At 39.2% G+C, this 15,015-nt stretch overlaps 1 protein-coding gene across 3 annotated transcripts in view; it reads right to left on the bottom strand.

The window, feature by feature from the left end:
- MPP7 (MAGUK p55 scaffold protein 7) overlaps positions 1 to 15,015 on the bottom strand; it is a 147,801-nt gene that overhangs the window by 33,956 nt on the left and 98,830 nt on the right. For all 3 annotated transcript variants that reach the window (XM_072955052.1, XM_072955053.1, XM_072955054.1), the window contains one exon: positions 1,670 to 1,840. In XM_072955052.1, coding sequence (XP_072811153.1) covers positions 1,670 to 1,840 — 171 coding nt within the window. The remainder of the gene's footprint in view (positions 1 to 1,669; positions 1,841 to 15,015) is intronic.

Genomic DNA, 15,015 nt, shown 5'->3' with positions numbered 1-15,015 from the left:
AAAAAAAGGACACCTGCATACAGCACCACTGAACACAATTCCGTGATTAACTCTAAGTGCAGGCAGCCAAGCTTTCCCCCAACCTCTTCTCCTCTGGGAGATTTTAGGGAGTGGCTGCTGCTTTCCCATAACCACAAACTATCTTTAGTTGCTCCTATGATTTATTTTTATTCTTCCCTGGATTACCATTCAGACTTACAGTTTATCCCCATCTATCTCCCCTTCCTCACCCCCAAGAAAAAGGTTTTTATTGTTAGCACCTACATGAAAGGAAAAAGGCAACATTTACCCTACCTTCCTCTTTCAATTAGATCCCCTAGGAAAAACCAAAGGTACACAGTCGTAATAGTAACTCCCGGACTATACAGAATCATCCTGATTTACGGGGACACAGAAAATCCCACTGACTTTGCTCTTTCATCACAAAGCGTCTCTCTCCTCAGGTAAGGAGCAGCCTCTGGGTGAAGAGCAGAGGATGCAACAGGGACGGGAGAGATTCTGCAGGGACAGCTGCTGCTGAGGGACAGTGGGCCTCGGGGAGGAACAGGCGGTCCAAGGAGCCCGAGGGCGAGACAAGAGGATTTAGAACTGGAGAGTGTTTGGACTCTTAGTGCCCAGCTCTACAGGGAGTGGACGCTGGGGCATTTATAAGCTCTACAGTAAATGTAAGAACCCGAGGAGAATATCCTTCCAGGTGGGGCTTGGAGAGGGAGGGGCTCAGTATAAACAGATTAGAAGAAGTGGACACTGTCCATAAAGGAAACGTGAATATGTATTTCTAAATACCACAAACAATGGGACTATCTGACGACGTTAATGGTGACCTCCGGGGCCACCGGAGAAACGGCATCACTTCCTGGTGGTCACCTACCATCTGTTAAGAACAAGGGCTGTAACCTTGCAAAGGACTCCATCTTTGTGGGAGGGGTGATTCTTCAGCTTTCCCATCTACCCCCATCCCCAAAACTATCATTTCAGTTCATAAAGGAACAGCCAACAAGTGACACAGACTAGGCTCCTTGGTTCCAGTGTTTCCCCCAAATCACTGGTTTTGATCCTGAGAGCTTATATGCCTGTCGCGCTATTTTTAAAGAAACACAAACAAAAGTGGGGTGGGGCAACACGGAGGTTGCGACTGCTCCTGTCTTCAGGGTCGGACAGGGTATCTACGAGAACGTTAATGCAAATCAAACCAAGGTTTATGGAAACCCCCACGTATATTTACTTTAAGCAGTTTTGCTGACTCTCCAGCTTTAAATATCCTAGGACTATAAGTTAAATGTCCTCGAGCTTCACTGAGGGTCTAAATGCTACAGGAAGCTCGTATCATGGCTGCTGCCTCAAAATGAATTGAAAGACACTTGCGTGATATTACAAATTATTCGTTTCTATTTGGTTGCCCTGATATGCTTAATACACTGGGACAGTGTCTGCTATCCCCTCTCCTACACAGGGTCCACTAGAATGCCGATACCATCAGCACAGGTACCTTAAAAGTCTCCTCAGCGTCACCTGAGTACAAAAAAAGACTAAAGATCTCATTTCAGAGGCCAAAGGTATTCAAGATGCGATTTTTTTTTTTAGCTTGAAGACTTCCAGCGTCATGCTTTCTGAAGTTAAACTCTTCCTGTCCCACTTCCTCAGCGTCGCACACAGGATGATCACTTACCAACCAAGACAACAAGTCTGTATTTCTCATGCGTCTGTCGCCGATAGGGGGTCACTTCCTCGTAAGTGGGCACGTCAGCTGTATCATACTGGTCACTCTTCTTGCATTCATACATGGATTTATTTGTTTTCTTATCTTTTCGACTAAGACGGAAACTTCTCCTAAAACCAGCTGCAAAAAACAAAAACACATTATTTTTAGCACTAACAACTAAAACAAGATATCCCCCAAAATGCAAACACCCTCAAAGTTGGGCTGGATTTTATTCACCATAATATCATTACAAGTACACTTAATAATAAAAGGAAAACAGATACTCCACATTTTCATTAAAACAACTTATAAGAGAATTGTCTAACATTTAATTACAGTTTTCAGAAATCAGTCAGTAAAGCAATATTATAAAACAAAACAAAAAAAAAAAAAATAAGAGGCCAGAAATCATAAAGAAAAATTAAGGACTGATTGATGAACATATTTGATAAGCAAAAGTTAAAAGCACTGTTAAAGGTACATTTTAAATATAAATGATGAATTCTTCCATTCATAAGTACTAGAATATTTTATACTATAGTCTAAGCACAGCCTAACAACATACCTGTGGCAAAGACATTATCTTTTGCTAAAAAGAAAACTAAAGTTAGGGAGAGTGGCCTGTGCATGGACGAGGCTGCCAGAACCAGCCTGTCACTAAGAGCAAGTCACTCAACCGTTACGAGTCTCTGGCGTGTGAAGTCAGTGAGGTCCTGATGTCCTTTTTCTCCTATGGAAATTGTATGCTTTTGTAACTTGAAGCCAACTAAAAACTGGAAATAAGTTCCAGAGCCTCAATTGCATATGTTTTTCAATAGGTCATAAGATCTTTTACTAAAATAGCTTTTCAAGTAATTAAATAAATTTCCTGTCTGCTTAAGGAGCTCCCTCTGGCTTAGCGCCATCAGTTACAATGTTGGCTTAGAAAAGCGAAGGCGGAAGTTCCTTTCCTCAGACAACTGTTTCATTCTGCTTGCTGTTCATGCTGCTGCATCATTCTGTTTTTTTCTTTTCTAGAATACTGATGTTCGCCATATACACCACACCATTCAAGAAGTCTCGACCTAGCCAACCTTTATATGCTCTCATAACCCAGACTTTAAGGGAAAGGATACTGCCTGCTTATCAAAACATAATATATATTCTATATCAGCTCCACAGCGCAGAACAAAATGCAAGCACATTTTGAAAGGTATAAAAATATTCTCTTTTAAAAGAATATGGATCAAATTTGAGAAGAGTAAAACATTTTAACAAAGATATTTTATGATAAAATGCAGCAATGTAATAACTGATCTGTGTGCATTTTAGGAAACAAAGGAAAATAATTATTACTATTGGATTTAAAAAATGAGTAATATTCAAAATAAAGGCAATATTACAAATTAATTATCATTAACTATGTAGTTACAGCACTTACCTTACAGATTCACAGTGTAATAAAAATTAATCAAGAAATTAAGAATGGAGTGATAAAAGTTCATCTATAACATATCCTGTGGCCCAGCAAGAGTCGTTATGATTTTGAGGAGACACTCAGGTTATTTGAGGGAAAAGATTTACAAAGAATTTGAAACAATTGCTCTAAAGCTCTCTTATCAAAGGCAAAAGGGAACAGGAGAAATGATGAGACATCATTATGTTACACAAAAGGATGAGATTCGAGGGAAGAAAAGGGGGAAGTGTGCCCACTTGGTCCTAGGATGAAAGAAACATGCGTAAATTCTAAAACCTCACCTGCTGAGAAAAGTCCAACGTCTATGTCAAGGGTCAGAGGACAAGGTGTAATTATTTTTTGTTTCTGTTTCCTAGGATATTGGGAAAGACTCAGGGAAACCTGGAAAAAGGACCCATCATACCTCTGAGACCTCCCAACACCACACCAGAGGCTGCGGAGTCTCACAACCGCTCCCGATGCTTAAGTGCTTCTCAGACCATCATGTCTTCCTGATTTGCAGAAATGAACCACACCATCCCAGCTCCTGCCCCTCACCCCCCACAACAAACACCTACGACCACTGGCCCGGACTGGAATCCAGTACACGCTGGCTTCTGGTTTGACCCAGAAATCACACATTAGCTCTTCTAACTTTGCTCTGCTGGCATTTCCATGTTCTAATTTCGAGTCCCCACAGATCTTGTAGGATGAGCAGATGGAACGAGAAAGTCCTTCACACGTACTCCTCATGCGGAGGGAGGGCCTTCCTCAAGTCACTGCAAATACTTGGTGCGGAAATGGACCTGGGACATCAACGCCTCATCCACAGTGAAGACCTGACAAGTTCCCGACCCACGGATCCCAGCTAAATCCTGCATTTCAGTGCAGGTGCTTCCCTAGGGGCACCTTCCCTTCATCAGAAAGGATAATGAGACAGAGGGGGAAGGGGAGAGGGTGATCGGACTTCTACCGTGAGAGTTCCATGGACATCAAGGGTGGGGACCCTGGTCTCCAGGATGCTCTGGTGCAGGGTCAGTGCTTGATCAAAGTCACAGAGAACTTTTCTAAACATAACTTTTAAAGGCAACACCTTAGACCCTACTCTCAGCCCTGTTTCGTTTTTTAACATCAATTTCACCCAGGCGAGCAGGACACATCTGGTGCTTTCACAAGTTAGAGGCAGGCGGAAGGAAGGACGAGCCCCGCCCACCTGAGGGCTCAGCGCGGGGAGCAGCCCTGGGACCATCCCGGCGGCTCGGCCCCCGCGCCCGCGCCAGCACAGTCTGGGATGTCGCTGCCCTCGCCCACGACACGGCCCTGACCGCACTCCTCAGTTCTGCAGGCGGCGGCGACCACGCGAGTGGAGGTCCCACAGGTTCTGAGGCTTAAGTGCCTCGGCCCGGCGCGCTCCCGCCAGGTCCCCCCCTCCCAGGAGGGCAGCACTCCCTTCCCGGGGTGGGAGCTGAGACCAGAGGCGGGCAGGCCTGGGCTAGCGTAACTGAACGACCCGTGACTGGCCCGCTGTGGGGAAGCTTCTCTAAGGCTCATTTCTCAGCTTCACAATGAGGATCATACTACCGCCACCTCACAGGGTTATGAAGGATCACACAGCTGACGTAGAGCATTCCGCCCAGCACCTGGCGCCTGGTAGGCACCTCCACACATTAGATACAGATCAGACTGGATCAGGCCCCCAGCACTGAAAGGACCTTGAAGGCAGGAGCATGCTGTACCCTCCTGTGTTCCCACCACACACCTAGCAAACTTAGGAAACACACATGAAGGGGCTTAAAAAGTTTTTAACTGGATAATGTTATAAAAGACACAAAATACTGAAATTAAAGTCAGATTTAAATATATTAAATATTGAAAGTACCTCATTAAAGTGGTAAGGCATTTTTAAAGAAAGCAGAAAGCTTAAGCGTGCGTTAACGAGCCTCGGTTTTCTAGACACTTCCTAGGGGTTTGTCATTGCCGTTCCTGCATTTCAATTTAGAGAGCACCCCTCCCTCCTTATGGTCCTTTACCCGCTTGGTGCGCACACCTGTGTGTGTTCCGTACTTACACCACACAGCGCGTACACACAGGCTCACATGCACACGAGCGTGCGTGCCCACACAGGCAGGTACATACATATACACACATACATGGACAGAGAGTCGGACATCAAGAACAGCCCCCAACCCAGGACAACCAGTAAGACAATCAGAACAGAGGCCATGACAAGAAACGAAATCCAGAGCGCTTGCTTCTCAGACGACGAAACCAAACCAAACCAAACCGGTTGGCCAGAGGCAGTGACACGCTTGGCAGCACACAGCCTTCAATGACATGAGTGACATGCCAGCACACCTTCACAGTCTGAGCTCTAAGGAGAGTGACTCTGACGTCGGAGAGAGGGGTTAACAATTTCTGGCCGTCAGGTCTTTGGGGGTTCTCTTTTTAAAAGGAAGGTCAAGGCTGTGTACTTAAGCTGAAAGCAAGCAGAGGGTTCCTTCCAATACACGTGAGTAAGTAACCGAGACCCTGCTTAAGTCTAGCTCGTTTTCAGTGCACAAGTCTGAGCAAGAGCTGGCTTTGAAAAGAAGGAGCGGGAAAGCAGCAGTCACCAGGAATTTGGGGGTAAGGGAACAGTTTCATACGAAATACACTTTTCCTTATATTTCACATTTTTGTAATTTGTAATTGGCTCAGCGTTTTTATGGATAGGCTTTTTCCAGGGCTCTTACCCACAGCTGCTGGAGATTTGCGTTTTTTGAGGGAACAGCACGTTTACTTTATTACAATAGGAAAGTGACTTTATGGTAAGACTGCAGCTGCGGGTCGGCCCCTTAATTACAAGGAGACACTTCTTACCCAATATTTTCCAGCAGGAATAATTTACAGTGACTTGTTAACTTATTTAGTTGGGTCGCTCTGCTAAAAGAAATTTTTTTTATTATAAAGGATGACATTTAAGTTGCTCATTATCGGCTCCTTATTGCAATCAGACAGCAATGAACATTCCTTCTATGGTGTATCACTGATGATTTTATTAGGGCAAAAAGCGAGAAGCTTGATCTTGTCCAAATGCCCCTCGGGCTGGTTGATAACAATGTACATTTCCCATGGCAGCCAGTGCAAACGCCCACATTACCAGTCTCCCATCAAAGGACTTCTAAACACTTTAAAATCTTTAGTGATTTGACACGTGAAAAATTGCCTATCAATTTCATTTTAACTGTTAGTAAAGTTGATTTTTTCACGTGACTCATTTGCATTTATGTCTTCTGTAAATTGTTGGTTAAAAGATTTCACTTCCTTTTTGATTGGGGTCTTCATAAATACAAACATATATCTGTCCTTTAAGGTCAAAGCCCTTGCTTGGCCCTATCTCTTGCAAAGACTTTTCAAGATTTTTCAGTTTTCCTTTTCGAAGAGATTTTAAAGGTTTATGTGCTTGAGTCTGTGAATTGCTTTCTTTTGTCATTTCCCTCATTCCCACCTGGAATTACTCAGCTGTGATCACAAGATCAAGCTTGTGAGGTGATGGTGTAACCTTACAGTTTTCTAAATAATTAACCAGTGGTCCCAGAAATACTTACTGAACATTCCTTTTACTACTTTATGTCAATACATACTTTGTGCTGTAGGAAGTTCAATTGTCATGTCATGACAAAAAAAAAAAAAGTGATTCTTGGTCTGAGTTTAGAGCATTCTCTTCTTCATAACGTCAATACCAAAACAACAGAAGCAGTGGTGGGAGTGGTGGATATTTGTTGAGAAATCACTAGATGACACCATTTGAACTGCTTATGTGGATTTAGTTCATTTAATTCTCACAGCAACCAATGAGGTAGGCATAACAATCTACAGGTTTAAGTAACTCTTCTTTTAGCATAAGAGAAAAAAAACAAAAAACAAAACCAAGGCTTTGGTTCAAATATTAAATGATGAAAGAATATCAAGAAGAAAGTTTGAAATGTCACTCTGCATATACAGGTGTATGGGTGTATGAGAGAGAAACTGATGGGACTTCTGTTACTCTATGAAGTAATTTAATAAGAAAAAATTACCAAAGAGAATCAGCAATTTAATTAAGGTTTAATTGTTTAATCTAATTAACTAATTAATTAAAGGGACTAAAATTACAAGCTCTTTTTTCTGTTAGAAGACTTTTTTCAAATCTAATTAAATACATTTCTGATACTCCTGTATTTCGGATGATGTGTAAAATACAAAAATATATAAAACAGTGTCACTGTCCTCAAAGAGTTCCTGATCTACTAGGGGACACAGAAATTATTCCAAATACTCATAATTTAACGGTTTTCACAACATGGGCTCATGAGCAGAAACTAAGATTTTTAGCAAGTACTTCTAATCTGATTTGACCTTTGACATATCTCTAAAATTAAGTAAATTAAACTTAGGCACTTATGATTTGGTTATTTTCAAAGTCACCTCACTATATTTTATTGATAAACCACCACCAAAAGAGTATTAAATTTAATGCTTATATTAAGCATTAAAAAAGTAAATTAAGAATCATTTGGTATTAAAATTAGTTTCAAATTACAGATAAGTATTATGCCTATCCATCCTATAATTTAAAATGTTAGTGATGCTTTCAGCAGTAAAAAAAAACCTTGAAGCATCCAAAATATACAAAAGTATGAGAAGGATTAATTATGAAACACCTTTTCAAAGAAATGAGGTTGAAGCCATTAAAATTATAAAACTATACAGCACCATAAAAATGATATAATAAAAATTGGGAAAAAATGGATATATACTATAGTCATATTTACACCATGAATTTTACATTTACTGATATAAAAATTGGTATTTATAAAGAAATATATTTAAAAAGTATGTATTTCAAAAGCATAGAAACAGATGACTGTATTAGGGAGACAGGGCTGTAGGCAATTGTTTTGTCCTATTTTTTTAATTTTCCATAATGTTATGTAATTTTATAATTTAAAAAAAACCACGAAAACTACCAAGCAAATGAAATCCAGTATTGGCAAATGTATTTATGTGGTTATATATATGCATATAACAGAAATTACATTTCGACTGTGTCTCAGAGGCAGGTTCCATATTTTGAAATGATCACAGTAATAGATCTAGTTTTTATATTCTCGATAGTTAGAAATAGTCAATAAATTAAAATACTTTAGAAAAGCAATGCAAGTAAAAACAGTGGAAAAAAAAATTTAAGGAGCATATGGTATGAGAACTAAAGAGCAAAGATCAAGAAAGACAGAACCAGCAGTCTCACCTAAGAAGTGAAGATGGTGAAAGAAAAGCAGTCAGGGTTTTGAAAACTTACAACCAAACTAATAAAATTGATGTGAAATTAAAAAAAAAAACCCACAAATTGGTATATTCTTTGGCTCCCAAATATAAGTAACTTCAGTGTGAATTTTTATGAGGTAAAAATAATTTGATCTTTTTGATGAAATTTTGAAATTGACAATGACATTAAAAAAAAGAGAGAGATCATTTCATGAACAGACATCTCCACTAACACAAAAGGCCCTTGCCTCCAACAGAGTCAAGGTAACTCACCACCAACACGACCAGCCTCATTTAATCACCCGTGTGAATGAAAGGAGGACCTGCCTTTCTGTTAATTACAGGAAAATAAATACTATTGTGTTACTACTTGCACTTTTCAAATGGGCCAGTTTCCATCTTTGGTTACATTTCTTTTCTGTAACCAATCTTGTAAAACAACATCAGATATAATGCATCCCCAGTGTTTTTAAGAATAAGGAGCTTTTAATATGTTAAATTTGACAGATGTTTGTATACTGGGAAAAGAAGTATTTCAGTGAAATCTGCTTGAAATCGTAACAGCAATATTGGTCTTAGGCACCTCAAAAATCAGAGATTTATGGAAAGATCCACTTTAAAGTTCCTAATTTTTTGAAGAAATACATTTATTTGATGCAAACACAGTCAAGAAAACCACTTTGTTTCTTAAAAGAAGGTAACAATATTTTAGTTCTTTTTTCTCACCTTAAATATACTAAAATATGCATTTTTTTAATTGGGTGAACTGCCAAAAACATTGTGTGAGTTATTTTTCTGCATCTTAAAACAACGGATTAATTTGACCAAGCAAATACTTAATGAGTTCAGTAGGTACCTTAATTACAAGGAAGAGAAAATATAAATATAAATGAACTCTTTAAGATACTTTTAAAAAACTCATGTAGATATTAATAAAAACTAAGCATCTGGAAATTATTATACTATGTTAGGCTCCTGACAACAAAATGCTGAAAACTCCATATTAAAATAAACATTTTAATATAATGCCAGTCCTGTTATAATGATATAGATCATAACAGACGTGTAAAAACTACGTAATGTGATCCTAAGACAAAATTATTTTTGAAATGATGGTCCCGTAGTATGCCAACCATAAAATTATCCCAAGACAAAGGACAGTGATTAAGAACATCTTACAACAATACACAAGTAAAAATCTCGGGAGGAGGTTGAAACTGAAAATAAATGCCAGCACAAAACTATAAAAGTTACTAAGATCCGTCATCTTCTATATCCATCTTATAAAACAGTGTCAGGAAAAAAAATCAAAGAAACGTGAATGTTACCATGGATTATACTGACCAGCCAGACATATGATGATTTTGTATATAAAGGGGGAAAAGGCTTTTGAACAAACTAATGGAAAATTCACCTCTGGAATGTCACAGGTACAAAGTTACTCCCAGTATACAGAAACGTTCAAATGCCATAAATACCCTGGAATCTTTCAGCTCATCTCCAGCTAAAAACAAAAATAGAAACTCAAAGTACCTCATGAAATCATGAAAGCTAATATAAAATATCAATTTGCAATTTCCAAGAAAAAAACCACCTTGTCTTAAAAAGTTTTCCTGATACCGCCACCAATTTATTTTTAAAGCACAGCACAGCATTACTATTAAAAGAAAAAAGAAAAACCATATGAGAATTTAATCTTCTTCCAGCCAGCTAATAAAGAAATGGGTTCTTACTTACTCTTTCTAAATTATGAGAAAATACAGCATGCACACATAAAAGTGAATATAAAAATATAATTCTGAAAAGGGGAAAATTGGATTTGAAATTTTAATGTATTTTTTTAAGTTGAGTCTGTGCAATCTAAAATTCTCCAAGCAGGAATTTTTTTTTTCTGTCAGAGAAAATATTTCCAAGTAGTATTCCAGACATGTTGAGATTATGCAGAGTACTTTCTTGTTCAAGAAACAACCTGCACCACTTTGGAAAGAATGCTTCTAAATGTTTTCTTTGTGCAATTTTTATTTTTTAGGAAAAATACTAAGATAGTATATTTTGACACAGCTATACTTACCTATATAATATTCTTTTTGTTTAACTTGTATTTTTACTTTTTTAAAATCTTATTTTATTTTTAATTTATTTTGGAGGGAGGAGGTAATTAGGTTTATTTATATATTTGTTTAATGGAGGTACTGGGGATTGAACCGAGGACCTTGTGCATGCTAAGCACAGACTCTACCACTGAGCTATACCCTCCCCACTTACATAACATCTTTAATATGACTGAATATTAGAACAAATGAGAATTTTGCTAGATTTATAAAATAGGCACGGTAACTTGAGGATCACTGGTGCTTAAACATCAGAAAAATAAACAGGATTAGAAAGAAACACAGAACTAGAGACAGGTAAATAACAACTCTTAAAAGAAATAACAGCAAATGGCAGTTTTGTTTTTATCGAACTTTGTGGTAAACACTTTAAATAGAAAGAACAGTCTTAACTTACGTTAAGTCCCCAAACTGATTTTGTTTTCAAAGAATGCATGAAGTACTCCAGCAAGGGCAGAGGGCGAGGAAAACTGATGATTTTTCAGGAGATCATTTGCAAGAAATTATGTCTGTAGACAGGCGCATGATAAGCAGTGCTTTTGTGAATTGTTCGTTACACAATTTCCATAATGAATTAACCAGAGCAAAAGAACGCTGTAATTCTCACCAATGTTAAAAAAAAGAAATCACTCTTCATATGGACTATTTTGTATTGTTGCAGGAGAAAATTACAGACAATCTTTAAAGCTTATTCTTCTGCCATGGAGAAGCAATCACCCTTTGGAAGCCAACATACACACACCCACATACAAACCGAAAACACACTTTCACGCCACCCACCAAAGCTAAAGGAAATTTTCAAGAGCTTATAGGAGGAAATGAATTACTCCTAATAATTCGTATGTGTGTACATATGTGTGTATATACTTTAAGTATGAACATATATATATACACACACTTTAAAAGGTGCAATTTCCTGCAGTTCATACTTACAGCATATTATCAGTTTACCTTCACTTGATTAATTTCAGGCAAACAATACAAAACTTACACCACTTAATCAGTGAGCTTTTTCTTTCCTTCCAATAACAACAGCCAAGCCTCTTTTTATTGATAAATACAATGACCTTCAAGAAATCTAGCATGTTCCATACACATTAGTAAGAATCCTACAGCCCAGGGCACAGTGTTATCAGGGATGGCTCACTAAACATGGTTTTAAAATACAATTCTTATACAAACAGACATTCACTTCTTAGAGTGTTATGATGTTACTTTTCTCAAAAGAGTCAACATAGATCATTTTGACATGGGATGTACTTTTCAAAAATGTAACCAGCCATCAGGGAAAGGGCTACATACATAGGTTGTTTTGCGCTTGATGTTTTGCACATCAGAGAAAGTGAAAATCATTAAAATGTATTCACTGGGTGGTCAGCCTGATTTAAATCAATGGTTGTCATAGGTCTACAAGGTGACCCTGGGCAGGCCCAGTGTGGGTCCCAGGGAATTCTGTCTGCAGGGTCGTGACTTCTGCTTTTCCTCTCCTTCTGTAGACTCAGGAGATACAGAGTGTGGAGGCAGGTGAGGGACAAGGGTAATGTTGTAAAATAAGCCAGGGTCTCAGAAATGCTTCTACTTAAATATAAATAGTCCTTGGAAAAGACCTCATGAGATGGTGAAATTCCTAGGAAATCTCGACTATATTCCAGAGTGGTCTGAAAGCTGGATGAAGATGCCATGTGCTAAGGATGGATGCAGACCCGCCCTGTGTATGAGGATGTCCTTCAAAACCTGCAGCACTGTGACGCGTCTGTCACAGATGCATGGTGGTATACATTGGGATTGGATGTCCACCAGAATACTGTGATTGTTTTGCAAGCGGTAAGTGACTGAAATGTTACAAATCCACTCTATTCTGTTGATTTGTCTTGTTTAAATTATTTCTTTTAGTGAGAGAAACATTTGATGTGGAAGTCATATCAAATCACCAAAGGGTCAATTTTTCCTCAATACAATAACTACCATAGATATATTTAAAGTAGAATAAGAAAATGGAGAATGCGATGGTTAACCTTATGTGTCAACTTGGCTGGGCCACAGTGCCCAGATATTTAGTCAAACATTATTTTGGTGAAGGTGTTTCTGGTGCAGGTGTTTTTTGGAGAAGGTTAACACTTAAAACAGCAGGCTCTGAATAAAGCAGACTATTTTCCGTAATGTGGGTGGGCCTCATCCAATCAGTTGAAGGCCTTAGTTGAAAAAAGACTAACCCCTACCTGAGCAAGAAGGAATTCTTGTCTTTAGGCTAAAACTGCAACTGTTCCCTGGGTCTCCAGTCTGCTACCTGCCCTGCAGATTCTGACTTAGCAAACCTCCACATTCACATGATCTAATTCCTTAAAATCTGTGTGTGTGTGTGTGTGTGTGTTTACATGTATACACATTCTGTTGCCTGACTAATACAAAAGATTAGGAGGGAAATATTAAAATTTTAGAATACACTAATATTTCCTTAATTAGTAGCAAAATCAATTTCAATAGTTCAGTATCCCTTATAATAGAGAAAGGCAATAAAACCAAAATTTGGTTGTTTGAAATATCAATAAAATTGACAAACTGTTATCTACACAGGCTAAAAAAGTGTGTTGGGGGAGAGATCAAAGTTTTTAAAATTACCACTGACCTCGAAGAAATAAAAGACATAAGGGAATACTATGAACTAACTGCATGCCAACACATTAGATAATCTAGATGAAATGGATAAATTACTAGAGAGACACAAACTACTGAAACTGAAAAAACAAACAAAATCTGAACAGATTTTTACAAGCAAAGAGATTAAGTCAGTAATTGAAAAACTTCCCACAAAGAAAAGCCCAGGACCAGATGGCTTCACTGGTAAATCTGATCAAATGTTCAGAGAATAAGTAACACAATCCTTTACAAATGCTTTCAAAATATGTGAGAGTAGATAACACTTCCTACACCTCAATGTATGAGGTCAGTATCATCCTGATACCAAAATCAAAGACATCACTGGGGAAAAAATGTACAGACCAATATCCCTTATGAACACTCACACAAAATCCTCAAAATACTAGCAAGTCAAGTTCAACAACATATTAAAAAGGATTATGCACCATAAGCAAGTGGGATTTACCCTAGGAATGCCAGGTCAACATAGGAAGGTGATCAATGTTACACACGGCATTAGTAGATGGAAGGGAAAAAGCTACATTATCATCCCAACTGGCGCAGAGGAAGGATTTTCTATACACAAGAGGAGGTAATCTTCTGATCGAGACAGTTTTACAACTTCTTTTCCAATCTGGGGTCCTTTTGTTTCTTTCCCTCGTGTATCTGCCCTAGAACTCCCGGTACCACGTTAAGTACAGGGGCAAGAACGGGCATCCCTGTCTAGCTTCTGATCTTTGGGGAGGAGCACTCAGCCTTCACCACTCAGTGTGCTGTTAGCTGTGAGACTTTCATAGATGCCCTTCATCAGTTGGGGAAATTCCCTTCTGTTCTTTGTTTAAGGTTTTAATCACAAAAGGGTGCTGGATTTTGTCAAATGGTTCTCAACCCAACCAAGCTACCGAAACTGTTCACCTGGGTGGCCGTTAACTCCCCCACACACTGCACACTCAGTGGTCAGTTCTCTTTCCTCATCTTACTTGACCGAGCAGCTGCACTCGTCAGCGATGATCACTCCTTCCTCCCTGAAACACGTTACTTTTACTTTGCTCCTAGAGAGTCACACTCCTGGTTTTCCTTCCATTTCACTCTGGGTCCTTTCCTTGCCTGTATCATCACTCCCTCCTGGGAGATCTCATCCAGCTTCAGAGCTTTAAATCTGATCTAATATTGACAGCTCCAAAATCAAGTCTAAACTCAAGAGTGCTACCCTGTCTGGTGTCTCTATCTGATGTCTTAAACTGAATGTATCCCAATGAAACACCTGCAATTCCCCCAAGCCCAAAGCCCTCCTCCACCGTCTTTACCATCTCAGTAAATGGTAACTCCCTCCTTGAATTTACTAAGCTCACCCTTGATTCTCCAATTTGTCTGAAAATCTTGTGAGTTCTACCTTCAAAATATATCCAGAATCTCCTGTCTTCTCACTGCCTCCACTGAAATATCTTGGTTCAAGCTGCAGTCATTTCTTGCCTGGATCACTACACGGCTCCCTCCGGGTCCTTTCTCAACAGGTCAGCCAAAAGGATCCTTAAATGTACAACAGCACACGTCATTGCTCTGCTCAGAACTCTTCAGTGATTTCCCATCTCACAGAGAGTACGAGCCAAGGAACCCCTCCCAGCCCCGCTCACACAAGCACTGTTACTGTGCCAACCCCAATTGTCTTCCATGTTCCGCTCTGGCCACGCTAATCTCCTCACTGCTCCTCTGATGCATTGGGGCCCTGCCTCAGGACCTTTGCACATGCCTGTCCCACTGCTTGGCAGGCTCATTCCCTGCAAACTCCCTTCAGTGTTGAGCTCAAACATGGCCTCAGGGAGGCCTTCCTTGACCACCCTATT

This window comes from Vicugna pacos, chromosome 35, assembly GCF_048564905.1.
Source record: "Vicugna pacos chromosome 35, VicPac4, whole genome shotgun sequence".
NCBI lineage: Eukaryota > Metazoa > Chordata > Mammalia > Artiodactyla > Camelidae > Vicugna > Vicugna pacos.
Note: the sequence above shows the minus strand (reverse complement) of the source record. Positions and strands in the feature narration are given on the sequence as shown.